Below are 14,699 nucleotides of genomic sequence, written 5' to 3'. Positions count from 1 at the left end.
AATTGTCTTTGTGAGGAAGACTAGAGCAAAAATTGACCAAATAGTATGGAAATTTGTTTTTGGTTTCATTGTATTAATTTAGACCAATAACACAATATTTAAGTTCTTCCTGCTTCTTTTTCCGTATAGTCAGGATGTATTCTTGGCGAAAATGATCAGCAGACAGCAAATCCCCACTACCCTTCATCTATGTACTTCGAGAGCCTTTCCCAAATTTTTTGGATGATCAAGTTTCATTACGAGGGTTCCCACTCAACTGTGAAAACCTTAAAACCGTGAATTAGCCGTGAATTTCGTCTACCGTGAAAAAACCTGGAAAAAGCCGTGAATTTCATCCTAAAACCTTAAAAATCTCTCAATCTTGATAATAATACCTCCCCAGAAATTTTCAACTTCGTTCGTAGTGAGCGCACTTCTATTCATTGTGGCGAGCATCGTCGCATGGGTTAGAAAAGCGTGGGTACGAATGTTGCCTGAAGTAAAAAAACATCTTTCCCCAATGCAGGCCTTTCCTCTACCCCCTCATAAAATATGATACCACTTCTCATCAGCTTGTTTACTTTCCTCGACGGGCTTGGTTTCCCCTCCCTTGGTCACTGCTTGTTAGTCCCCCTTCCACCCAATTAGCCTTCCCACTGGCTGCAGCGACCACTTTCGAAACTAAATCTAGATGGCCTTTGTGTTGAAAAATTTGAACGTTTATTCAACACCCTCAATCCTGTGACTGGAAGACCGCTAGCCTTGACAACCTGCCATGCGCTGTGGACACTACGCTCCCTGCGTTTGAACCGGGTGACAGCGAGCTTTCGGCGCGACGTTACTAATTCTCGCGCCCCTGAAAACGAGAGAAGATTTCCGCTTCTGGCAACACAGCATTACACGATTTTCGCATGCGTCGACCAGGGACTTCCCAGTTTTACGTCGCAACCGGAAAGTTTGTGTGGAGTTATTTACTGTCGGTGTTGATCCAGTTCCTCCGCTTTGTGCTATCTAAGGTAATGCTGTTTGTTTGTGTCGTTAAAGCCTCAATGCTGTCGCGATATAAACTGCTATAAAGTCGTTCCATTTTTCCCAGAGCAACGGTAAGAAGGGAACATGGTTTGCCTTTGATTAGAGAGATCGATTCAGTTTTGGTTTCAGAGTATTACGATAGCAGAAAAAAGAAGTCATTACACTGCCGCTTTCAAAAGAAAGTTATACGGTGGAACCTTGAGCTATCGTTCCCGCATTGATCGTTCGCTGTTTCTGGTCCCAAATAAAGTTCCTTATAGACAATGTAATTTTTTCCTGCATCTATCGTTCCCCGAAGTATCGTTTCTCGCATTGATCGTTTGAAGATTGTGGTTCCGACGCAGAATTTTCCCGCATCCATCGTTTGACGAAAATGAGATGAAATAAATACAATGTGTCATTTATGGCTAATAACGACAAGCACACAGTTGGAATCTTCCCCAAGAGATGGAACTACCATTGGGAGAAGCTCAGTGCCGTGGGAAAGTAACATTAGCGCATTTCGCAAGAACCTTTATCCCCCTCCATTCAGCATTTGCCTCCTCCCTTCTGACGCTTTCCTCCTCTTCAAAATAAAAAAAAGGTCCCAGCTCTCGCAGCGATCGTATTACGAAGACCTTAGGTTCGAAAAAAATATCGAGTTACACGAGAACAATAGAAACGTGTTTCGCGCTCCCCCTTCTTCTCACCCTCTGACCTTTTTCAGCCTAACTCCTTTAAAGTTCCCAGTTCCTGGAGGTCAACTGCTGCATGAGTCACCTATTAGCCCAAAAGGTATCTAACAATGATATTCAGCAATTGCTATTATGCTTTTATTAGTTTGAAATGTTAGTAATCTGCACGTTAAAAAAAAAATACGAGACCAAACACGACGTATTTTAAGCAAGGAAATAGATAGAAAAAGACTATGGTGATTTTTGGCGAAACGCGATATCCTCGTAGCTGAGCTTCTCGGCAGTTAATTCGGCATTTTGTTCCGAAAACATGATATCAGGTTGTTATCAGTTATCAATGTACGAGCTATACTATAAGTCTCACTTGTCAGAGTTACTGACGAAGGGATATCTTCTCAGGATTTTTGTTTCTCCCTACTAACAATCCGAATTCATCTGCTCATCTGGCGCTACGCTAATTAGAAAAGAATGGGTATGGGAATGTTCTATAAACAATTTTCATAAAATATTTTCCGTTAAATAAGAAAGAATCAATTTATTATATTCTATAAACAATTTAAATTAAATATTTTCCGTTAAATAAGAAATATTGGGGTGGGGAAAATTCGGTTACTGTGCAGTAATAACAACGTGCGCAAAAAACAATCTCTCGGCAAGGAATTAAAAAAGGACCTCGAGTGTCCGGACGGAAGAAGGTCCGATGGGTATTCGGCGTACAGGCAAGAGCGCGGTTGGGCTGGTCCTTTTGTCGGACCTGAATTTTGCAAACGATAGATCACGTCATAACAGATATCATTTTTCATTGCGGCGTTAACATTCACGGCCGTTTGTCGCGTACGTTAATTTTCTGTTGATATACGGCTAGTGATTTTCTTATTGTTGGCTTATTAACGGACCGTGAATTTAGCGAAATTGAGACCGTGAAAACCTGAAAAAAACCGTGAAAACCTGAAAAAAAACCGTGAAAACCTGAAAAAAACCGTGAAAACCTGGAAAAAGCTGTGAATTTCATTATTCAGGTAGAGTGGGAACCCTGTTTCCACTAATTCCAGCATTTATAAATGCTTCTGTACTAGGGACAACAAACTCCTCTTTAGCCTCCTTCACTTTCTTTGACTGAGTAACTGTCAGTTCAAATGACAGCTGTGGTTTTAGATTTTACGTTTTACAAACAGCCTACATTTACATGTTGTGTGTTTGTTTTTCAATGTAGGAACTTGAAGTTATTCTACATATGTAGGTGGATTTAATCAAATCATATAGTGACATTTAAACTCATATAGACATGGTGAAGTAGTTCACAAAAAAAAATTAAGAAATAGGATTTTATTTTGTTTTTCTGAAAACAAACATGTTGAAGAAGTTAGCTCATATGAGCCTTAGAATTTTTGGCTGTGTGACAGTTATAACCAAGAGATTCTACTGTTTTTACTGTTGAAACTATCATTTAAGTTTTTACTGCAACAAGGGAAATAATATATGGTATATAGACTCATTATTAATGTGTGTGGGATTCATGTGTTATTATAGTTACATCAATGACCACATTACTATTATCCTGATCACTTGAAAAAATGGCAGTAAATACAAAATACATTTTAGTTAATTTAATGTAACCAGAACTATAAAGAGTGAAATTATTTGATGATATGATTGCTTATCTGAATCTTGATGGATGAGAATTGTTCAAAACATCTGTCTTCATATTACCTTGAATTATTCTGTTATTATTAGACCTTGTCTCATTTTGTTCAAGTTCACTCTGTTAGTCTTGCTTGATAGTTTTTGTTAAAGCATTGTCACGTTGATCAACAAGAGGACAAAAAGGTTGAAAGTTATTAATCTTAAGAATTCAAGAATGATGTCTCAGGCATTACTAGGTCTCTGTGCGTAGGTTTCCGCGGCGTTATTCACGATGACTGCTAATTTCCGGGTTCTCCAGCCGCGTCTGTCGTTTATGGTTGACTACAGTTTCGGAAGCCATCCTGCTTCTGTCTTCAGGTCATATATATATAAGACGGCAAAAAATGAAAACTTCTCACCTTCGACCTGAAGACTGAAGCAGGATGGCTTCCGAAACTGTAGTCAACCATAAACGACAGACGCTGCTGGAGAACCCGGAAATTAGCAGTCATCATTACTAGGTCTCATTCTGGCATTGTTACTCAGTGTCTCCAGGAAATATTGAGGTGTATTTGATACACAGGCTAGGGGTAAATTGATGAATGAGTTTCATTTTAGCTTGCAACTACAGGATAAATTTAATCCTAGTGAAAGTTACTGTATTGTAAGTTCAGTATTTCTTTATTGTGGAATCTATCAATCCATGAATATTTATAAAATTGTCATCCTCTACCTGATTGTTTAGTACTAAATAGCTGCCATGTGAGTCCACTCAAATATTCAAATACCACTGTAGTGGATATTTTCAGTACTAAGTGTGAATGTGGAAGCTATTTTTTGTATCATTGAAGAATTTAACAAAAATCCAAGTATGCTTAGGGACTTTTAACATTTATATTTCTGTGATTATTTATTTTTAGGAATTACTTAATCCATCACAGAGAAGAGCAGTTGCCATGGCTAAGATGGTTAGCTTAGCATCTGAACCAAGGATATGTTTGATACAAGGACCTCCTGGTAGGTACTTAATATTTTTTGAAAGCAATTCAAAGTTAACATTAGAACTTCATAATAGAGGCCAAGTTGAATTTATAGTTAAAATAAATTTATTTTGATTTATGAATGTGTGTAATTTCCACAAAGTCTAGCCTGAATCAGTCAACTTTTAGTATTAATTTTAGAGATGTGCGAATAGTATCTGCGAATACTCGAATACCTCGAATACTAGGAAGTATTCGATATTTGAGGTCTAGAATAGTTATGCGAAAAGTACCGCCTCGAATACCTCGAATACTTTGAATTCCGCATCGTGCTGTCGCACGCACATCGTTGGTAGTTGACTCGGAAAAATGTTGAGAACTCTAGTCTTTTAGTGCATGCAGCGCCGTTTTAGGCAAGTTGAGGAACTACATCAAATGCGCGGCTTAGAGCGGTGAAAAGAGTTCGACGTGGGGAACCTAAATTGATCCGGGTGAAAAAATCTGAAAATCCCCGGTTTCCCCCACCAGGAAAACCTCAGTGCCGTGGGATAGTAACTACGTAGCACAATTCCCAAAATCCGCTTCCCCCTCCATCCATCAGCCCTCGGCCCCTCCGACGCTTTCCTCCTCTTCGAAATCAAACAAAAGCCCCCAGCTCGCGCAGGTTTCGTATAAATGAGACAAAGTGTTTATCATGTGTCATTAATGGCTAATAAGCACAGGCACTTAGTTTGAATCTTTTACAGGAGATGAAACTACCATAGGGAGAAACTCAGTGCCGTGGGATAGTAACATTGGCGCATTTCCCACGATCTGATATCCCCCTCCATTCAGCACTCGCCTCACCCACTCTGACGCTTTCCTCTTCTCCAAAATCAAACAAAAAGGTCCTCGCTCGCGCAAGGATCATATTACGAAGACCTTAGCTTCGAAAAAAATATCGAATTACGAGAACAATGAAAACGTGTTTCACGCCCTCCCCCCTTTTCTCACCCACGGAACTTTTTCTGGCTACCTGCTTCGAAGTTCCCCATTTCTGGAGGTCAACTGCCGCATGAGTACCGTGGGATACTTACATTAGTGCATTTCCCAAGATCCGGTAACCCCACCCATTCAGCACCAGCTCTGAGGCTTTCCTCTTCTTCGAAATAAAAAAAAAGTCACAGCTCGCGCTGGAATCATATTACGAAGACCTTAGCTACGAAAAAATACCAAGTTACACGAGAACAATAGAAACGTGTTTCGGGCTCTCCCTTTTCTCCCCCACTGACCTTTTTTTTCCTACCAGCTTCGAAGTTCCCCATTTCTTTGGAGGTCAACCGCTGCATGAGTCATCTATTAGCACAAAAGGTGTCCAACAATGACTTTCGTCAGTTGATATTACACCTTTGTTGGATTGAAATATTAGTAATGTGCGCGTAATTTAAAAAAGAACAAGACCACCCCTATGAAAAAATTGTATAAACCTGTTTCAAAATTTTATACAATTTATACAATTACCATGGCAATTGTATAAATTGTATAAAATTTTGAAACAGGTTTAGACAATTTTTTCATAGGGGCAAACGCGACGCATTTCTGACTTTATTTAAGCATTTTACGCGAGGAAATAAATGTCAAAATTGGACGGAGACTTGGCATTCTGGCGAGACTCCATATGAGCAGCTGAGCTTCTCGGAAGTTGATGCGGTATTTTTTTTCCGAAAACATGTATCAAGTTACAATTTATGAGTGGTGCTATAAATCTTTTTTGTTGCAGTCCCAGACGAAGGGATATTTTCTCAGGATATTTGGTTTCTCCCTGATAGCAATTCCAATTCATCTTCTTATCTCGTGAGAACTCCCAAAGAAAATAATTGAAGGACTGAAAATAATTGAAGAAAATCCGGTGGAGAAGAGCTTGTATTTTGCAAAATGCCTCAGATTGTCAGCTAGCACTTGGCAGCAGTAGTGGGGGTAAAGCGATGTTAGTTGAATTAATTATATGCCTAATTGTTTCCATAAAATTAAAATATTCCATTAGTCAGCTAAATTCCTGTTCGAATCCTTTAAAGGAAATCAAAATTACTCCCCAAAATCTTGTGTTGCCTTCTGCATATGCAACCGAGTCAAACATCCAGCATTCATCGTTTAGTATTCGAGGTATTCGAAATTCGAGGTATTCGAATATTCGAGCAATGATTTAATATTCGAATTCGAGAAATTTGCTATTCGACCCATCTCTAATTAATTTGTATCCTAGTTTTGTGTGGTGAATAAAAGTCGAATGAAACTACTAAAACCTCACTTTGAGAAACTAGTATTTTTATGTATTATTACCTCACCGATTGTCATGCTTCACGTTTCGTTTAGTAAAGATAATAAACTAATAGCATTGTCCATTTCTCTGCTATTTAGTGTGGTTGAGAAATTGTTGGCTAAACAAATAAATGTTAGAGAAGTTAGGGTAATCTACTTAAAAGTACTTAGTGAAATTTTGATATTAAGGGTGAAGGCTTAAGAGGATGCATTGCTTCACAGTGTGATGGATTTTATTTTGATTTTAGGCACTGGGAAGACTAAGGTGATAATCACACTTATTATGGAAATGTTTGGTTTTGATGGAAAGACTCTAAGCCAGCAGAGGAAGGACAACCAGACTCCAAAAATTTTACTCTGTGCACCTTCTAATGCTGCTATTGATAATGTGGTTCTCAAGCTCCTTCATCTACGTACCTCCTTACCTAGTAAGTTTTATTCCATTCTCCTTCGTGACCTGTTGCAATTTGGATGTGCTATTGGATTTAATTTTCTTAGTACCCTACAAGAATGCTGTCTTATAGTGAACCAGCACATTGCAATAGGAGAAACTGATTTTACTACACAATGTAATACTCATTTTGCTGAATGAATTTCTTGTGTAAAAAGCACACTCTGGAAACAAATTAGGCTTCAAGTTATGAATTAATTATAATTATTGGAATTTGTTATCTGAGAGTGATTTTTATGGTAGAAATTCAGCATAATGAGCATTACATTGCACAGTAGAATCAGTTTCTCCACTTGTAGTGTGCTGGTTTACTTGTTAACAGAATTCTCGTGGCTTTTGGACCTATTGAATGGAATGGCATTGAAAACTGGAGGCCCACCCCAGTCCACTCAAGAAATCCATTGTTTTGTCTTTTGAGGTGGTTTAAATTTTACTTGATTAATAAAGCTATTCTTCTTGCAGAGGAAAATCGATTTCGTTTAGTTCGTGTTGGCCGATTAGAGTCGATGAATCCTCACGTTCGGGACATATCATTACAAGAATTAACTTCCAAAGAAATAAAAAACAGTACTAACAACAGTAATGATTCAGAAGCTCTGGAACTTCACGTAAGTATTTTAAAAATTAAAAGTGTTTATTTCCATGATTTTAGTGATTCCCTTCTATATATAGCAATAGGAATACATAATAGAATTTAATAATATATTTAAGATATATATTAATATGCCCAGGTAAATATTTGATTATCCCACATTAAAAGTGCCCCCTCTCATTACTCTAGACCTACTCCTTGATTAATGCTCATAATTTGTTCCTTGAAAAGGGATAGCTAATGGAAACAGCTCTGTTCATGTCATCATGTTCCATAAAGACTAATTTTATGGAGCAGTACTTGTCCCAGAGACTTCACTTTCAGTAGTTTCATAGTGTGGAAATTCTGTTAATTCTATTAAAAAACATACAGTAATGTTATATGTAGTTGCTTCTCAGATGGTTAAATGCCATTAAAATATTTTTTCATGCCATTAATTTGGCATTTTGCCAATAAATATGAAAAAAATAATGGCAGCTATTGAGCTAAAGGTAATAAGGCAAGCCACAAAAAGATACACATCATGTTATTTTCGTGAATGCAATAGTATTACTCAAGTATGAACTACAAGTATTTATAAAAAAAATCTAGTACTGATAATAAATGTTTTGAAGTATATATTGCAAATTGGAGAAAATAAAGCTGTAAATTAGAGATGAAACTACAAATCACTCGCTGTGATATCACTTCTCAGTGCGTGGACAAACTTGTCTGACTGAGGACTTGGCATGTATGCACAATGCTGGGTTTTAAAACTTTAGACAATTTTTAAATTAAACTAAACAGAGCAGGAAGTATTGATAGAAACATTTGAGCCTGCGACCAGCAAAAAACAAGCGAGTGCCATGCGGGAGCACCACTGTCATGCTGGGGCGTAGCTAGGAATTAAGGCTCGGGGGGTTTAGGTGCAACTAAAGTCCTGGTTACACGGTACATTAACACATACAAGTTAATGTACGTTTGCGTGAATGATTTTGGTGGACCGGAATGGAACATGTACGGATGCATGAACCAAATTAGAACAGGTTCTATTTTCCGTTCATGCATTCGCACAAGTTAGGTGGTTACACGATACATTTTCGTGTTCATTCACGCGTTCACGCATTTAGACATTAACCCGTACGTGTTAATGTATCGTGTAACCAGGCCTTAAGACATACCGGGGTGTGTGGGGATAAGGAATACTTACCAGGATAAGCGGTAGGTGCGAGATTAATAAATTGCAGGATTTTAAGATAAATGGTTCAAAATGGTGAGTTTTAAATCTTTCTGAGGGATATTTTATTAATCTTTACGCTGTTCTATTAGTAGTATCAATCCAATTAAGTAAAATTGATTAAACTTAAAAATTTCCCTGAGCTCTGGGGGGAGGGTTTAACCCCCAAGACCTTTAACTTCAGGCAAGTGGGACTTCATTCCTTATCAGGCTACCTAACATCAATAATTCTCTCTTTTAATGTGAAATTGGTACATGACCCTTGAGGTGGAGTTTTATGAATAACTTATTGTAAACAGGCACAGAACTTAGTCTTAAGGTTCACTGATCAATAAATAATGCACACTGTAATGTAATGATGAAAGCCTGGACCTAACCGTTTTTTAACATTTTCTCTCTTAATACAATGTTTTATCGACACTACCCTGTCTTAAAAGTTTTAAATTGGGGATTATATATTCAGGAATGAAATTAACTTGAGCAGAATTCAAATTCTGATTGAGGCAATGGGGGGACAAAGAACAGCGATCATGTTGCGCTATGGAATTTGAAAAGAGCAGCAATGTGGACCTGGAGACTATTAAACTGAAACAGGGTCTCAAAGTATAGGTAAACAGCGCTAATGGGAAGTGTTAATTGTGGAGTGGGTGTAATTATATGACAGTACTACTGACAGTAAATAATCATGATTTTTGTGTTGCATTTAGCTAAATTATTAGTGAATAAATGTTACTTTGTTTTACAGATAAGCACTCTACAGGCAAAACTAAATTCGATCTTAATGGCATTGGAAACAGTGAGGGCTCGTAATGATATTAATGGTATCAAAAATATTGAACTAAAATTGGCTGAGTATCAACACAAGTTGGATGAAGCTTATCATGCAAAGGTAAGTGGAGGTATAAGTGGAATAAAATACAGGAAATTCATGAACACTGTACATTTGCATAATGAACATCTTGGGCTCTCAGACTTAACTGACTTACCTACATTCCTGTGAGTCCCTCTACCACCAGTAGGTACCTCCTCACAAACAGTTATTTATCCCTTTATTACTCATTCTGTCAGCATTTTTATTTGTACTAATGGCATTATGTGATGATTAGTGTAACTATGTTCTTACATAAAAATCATTGAATAAATATGTGTTAGAGAGGAAATCAATATGGAAACTTGGTGTAACGATATGCTGATAAAGAGAGGCAGTCACAGTGGATTGCTTTTCCATGAGCATGCGGTGCAATCGTATCTTTTAGCCATCCATAACACTCAGAAATGATGATCAGAGAGCTCTTCTAAAGGTAACTAACTTTTAATTGCACTGTTGTGCATTATTCAGCCACAAATGCGCAGTTCTTGTATACAAGCACTTAAAGCTGCTAATAACTCAGTGGTGGTCATGCCAACAAGCAGGCTTGGAGACGATGGCATGGCTTGGACAATTTATTGTTACTAAGGCTATTCATAATGTATATATATTAGAGATGGGTCGAATAGCAGATTTCTCGAATTCGAATATCGAATTCGAATATTAAATCATTGCTCGAATATTCGAATACCTCGAATCTCGAATACCTCGAATACTAAATGATGAATGCTGGAATGTTTGACTCGGTTGCCTATGCAGCAGGTAACACAAGATTTTGGGGAGTAATTTTGATTTCCTTTAAATGATTCGAACAGGAATTTAGCTGATTAATGAATATTTTAATTTTATGGAAACAATTTGGCATATAATTAATTCAACTAACATCGCTTTACCCCCACTCCTGCTGCCAAGTGCTAATTGACAATCTGAGGCATTTTGCAAAATACAAGCTCTTTTCCACCGGATTTTCTTCAATTATTTTCAGTCCATCTTTGGGAATTCTCACGAGATAAGAAGATGAATTGGAATTGCTATCAGGGAGAAACCAAATATTCTGAGAAAATATCCCTTTGTCTGGGACTGTATCAATAAAGATTTATAGCACCATTCATAAATTGAAACTTGATATATGTTTTCGGAAAAAAATACCGCATCAACTTCGGAGAAGCTCTGCTGCTCATATCGAGTTTCGCCAGAATGCTAAGTCTCCGTCGTATTTTGACATTTATTTCTTTGCGTAAAATGCTTAAATCAACTCAGAAATATGTCGTGTTTAGTCTTATTCTTTTTGAAATTACGCGCACGTTACTAATATTTCAATTCAATAAAGGTGTGACATCAATTGACGAAAGTCATTCTTAGACACCTTTTGTGCTAATAGATGACTCATGCAGAGGTTGACCTCCACAGAAATGGGGAACTTCGAAGCTGGTAGGAAAAAAAAGGTCAGTGGGGGAGAAAAGGGAGGGCCAGAAACACGTTTCTATTGTTCTCGTGTAACTTGGTATTTTTTCGAAGCTAAGGTCTTCGTAATATGATCCCTGCGCGAGCTGTTACCTTTTTTTTATTTCGAAGAAGAGGAAAGCCTCAGAGGGGGGGCTAGTGCTGAATGGAGGGGGATACCGGATCTTGGGAAATGCGCTAATGTAAGTATCCCACGGTACTCACGCAGCAGTTGACCTCCAGAAATGGGGAACTTCGAAGCAGGTAGCCAGAAAAAGGTCAGTGGGTGAGAAAAGGGGGGAGGGCGTGAAACACGTTTTTATTGTTCCCGTAACTCGATATTTGTTTCGAAGCGAGGGTCTTCGTAATGCGATCCCTGCGCGAGCTGGGACCTTTTGTTTGATTTCGGAGAAGAGGAAAGCGTCAGAGTGGGTGAGGCGAGTGCTGAATGGAGGGGGATAGCGGATCGTGGGAAATGCCCTAAGGTTGCTATCCCACGGCACGGAGGTTCTCCTGGTGGGGGGAATCGGGGATTTTTTCACCCGACCATTTTCGGTTCCCCTCGACGAACTCTTTTCACCGCTAAAATCCACCAATTTGATGTAATTCGACAACGTGAGTATCACGGCGCTGCGAGCACTAAATGACTACAGTTCTCTACATTTTTCCGAGTCAACTACCAACGACGTGTGTGCGACAGTGTATGACGCGAAATTCAAATTATTCGAGGTATTCGAGGCGGTACTTTTCGCATAACTATTCGAAACCTCGAATATCGAATACTTTCTAGTATTCGAGGTATTCGAGTATTCGCGGATACTATTCGCACATCTCTAATATATATCCCAAATCTTGCATTCTAACTTTCAGTTGATTAACAGCACCTCTAGGAAACACTTGGGATTGTAGCGAGATCTCTGCCCAGCCCTAGAGTGGCATGGATCAGCCTGTTGTGGTTCAGATCAGTCCAGTGCTCTGTTTAGACATGCTCTTGCCACTGCCGATGCTTGGTACTAAACAGCCCGAGCGAGCTCTTGATTCTGCCTTCGATTGATGTCAGGCAGCATGCCACACAGATTAAGTCTTCTCCATGCACAAAGCTATTCTGGCCTTAATGTTGTGAATCGTTTGTAAGGATTCTGTACCCTCAAGGCGGGTAATCATTCAGTTGAATTGTGCCCAGGAATTCAGTCAGTGTGGTTACTTGGATTTGTGATGCGTGGAAGTTTAGTGGCTGGTAAGATAAACATCGTACACCTGTATACAGTGGTACATATTATTTCCACTGTCATCGGCATGAGGGGCAGCCCCATTTACTTAAAGTTTACTAGCTAATGCACTGCTCTAGAGGGATGTACCTCATAATATGAAGAGCATACCATGGCTGGGGCTTCTTAGCCTCCCTATATCCATATTTTTATTCATGTTGGTCATAGGCCTTTTTACCGAACACTGCTAATTCTAGCTAGATTCTCACAATATGCCATGTGCGCTATGCTTTTAGAAGTAGTGATTACTATGTATAGGAGAAGAATTTATCCATAGAAGAAGTTTTACACCCTTGCATTTTGTTTTCAAACATTATTTTCAGGCTAACAACTCCAACAATAGTTGGGCCAAAAAAGATACTAGGAATTTGGAGTTGATGGCAGAACGCAACGTTCTTCAATGTGCTGATATAATTGCCACAACATTAGCATCAAGTGTAAACAGCTCCATGCTGGATGCATTTCCAAGAAGGTAATCCTCTGTTATTCACTTCCTGCCATTTCATAGTTTCCATATTCTTTTCTAATTTTTTTTTTGCCTCTATACCTCATTACTTGAATTTGGTTGGAATTATTCTTTTTCGTGAACCATTCCAAATATTTAGGTGGATTTATAAATAAAGAATGAATTATTTGTTGAGGTTGAATCATGTTAATTATAGTGGGTAATTTGAAATTCATTTAAGGTATTAAGGTATAATTTACACTGCTGAATTTTTTTTCTATTTTATCCATTTGGTGCTTCTAAATTTTCTCTCTTTACTTCTCAGAAAGGGAATGAAAAGTCACTTCTCATGTTGTATCATTGATGAAGCATGTCAAAGTCTGGAAGTTGACTGTTTAATTCCCCTTAAACTTGGCATATCAAATCTTGTTCTCGTTGGGGACCAGCAGCAACTTTATCCCACAGTGATGTCAATGGTGAGTGTTGATTTTTCTAGTCTCTTTATCTATACCTATGATAACAATGTTTTAAAGTGTACTTCCAGGCAGTGGTGGCTGGTGGTAAATTAACCAGGATGTGCATTATAGCAGATATACAGTTATACAGATGAGTTAGAGAGATTAAAAAACTTAAAAAAAATAGATGTCAGACTCACATTATAGTATAGAAAGCACATCAGCAAAGAGCAGCTACAAGCACATGAAAAAAGTGTTTTTAGCATGAAGTTAAAATGAATGCCGCTAAATGGCACTGGATGCATTGACGGACTAGGATCCTGGGCACAGGTAGTGTAGGTGGCAGTTACACTACCTGCGAGTTACTCTCCAAATGTGCGCACTTGCGTGGTTTTGAGTCTGCTCCTAACACCCATTTGAACAGTGCATGACCCCTCTGCTTACCTCGTCCCGCCGGAGCACCCACAAGTGATCCCGTAGACCGAATATGCTACTGGCACGATGCCGCGGGACCACACACTTGTATAGCGGTGAATTCACCAATGAGATAGCTGTAGCGTTCTGAGCTTCATATTTCATCCATATGTAGTTCTCGTTCTAAAGGAAAGGTTTTCTATTATAATTCATTCATGTTTGAGTGTGCACTTGCTAACATGCGAAGGTTCACGTGCCGCCACTGCTTCCAGGTCTTGTATACAGAACACTCCTGATTATCCTAATGGCTAATGATGGGGAGAGAAGGCACGAATAATCGAAAAACACGGATAATCCAAACTTTCACTTAAATGTCTTGTAATGTTCATAATTTACGTAAAAAAAATTTATGCAACTATTCTGTTATTTTAGAGTGCTTCCTGGACTCATTGAGAGCTTTCTTCTCCAGTTCACGATCTTATTTGCGGCGATAACATGGTTGTACTCGTATTATTAATGCTCCATGCAAGACCTGTTTTCATAAACCACACATCCATGGCTATGTGATCACGGATACAGAAAAGTGGTTTGCACGAATGCTTCAAAACCATTGCTCGACGTCAGAAACTACATTGTCAGGCACCACGCCATGTAGTCGTATCTCGCACAAGTTGCCTGGGTTGCAACTGGTGCGCGATGTGTATCCGTGATGAAGGAGGACGGTCGCGCACTGCGAGGCTTAGGAAACAGAAACACAGTGATCCCGTGAATGCAGCTAGCGCGTGATCGCTTCCTTTTTTACGAAAGGGATTCTAATGGAAATAATAATCCCGGTGTATCCTCGCATTAATGCCGTAAATTCGATGATTTTGCGTCCGATTTTTAAAAATAAAGATTGCGGAAAAAAATTGAGCGAGAGTGAAAATCATGCACGGATAATCCGCAACTTGGATAAACCGCA

General features: G+C 38.7%; 1 protein-coding gene across 3 annotated transcripts in view; it reads left to right on the top strand.

The window, feature by feature from the left end:
- LOC124163483 (probable helicase senataxin) overlaps window positions 1–14,699 on the top strand; it is a 58,271-nt gene that overhangs the window by 36,361 nt on the left and 7,211 nt on the right. For all 3 annotated transcript variants that reach the window (XM_046540422.1, XM_046540423.1, XM_046540421.1), the window contains 6 exons: window positions 4,229–4,325; window positions 6,835–7,014; window positions 7,500–7,645; window positions 9,591–9,734; window positions 12,748–12,896; window positions 13,195–13,345. In XM_046540422.1, the coding sequence (XP_046396378.1) occupies window positions 4,229–4,325; window positions 6,835–7,014; window positions 7,500–7,645; window positions 9,591–9,734; window positions 12,748–12,896; window positions 13,195–13,345 (867 nt within the window). The remainder of the gene's footprint in view (window positions 1–4,228; window positions 4,326–6,834; window positions 7,015–7,499; window positions 7,646–9,590; window positions 9,735–12,747; window positions 12,897–13,194; window positions 13,346–14,699) is intronic.

This window comes from Ischnura elegans, chromosome 8, assembly GCF_921293095.1.
Source record: "Ischnura elegans chromosome 8, ioIscEleg1.1, whole genome shotgun sequence".
Classification (NCBI taxonomy): domain Eukaryota; kingdom Metazoa; phylum Arthropoda; class Insecta; order Odonata; family Coenagrionidae; genus Ischnura; species Ischnura elegans.
The sequence above is the reverse complement of the archived record's forward strand: the minus strand, read 5'-3'. Positions and strand labels throughout refer to the sequence as shown.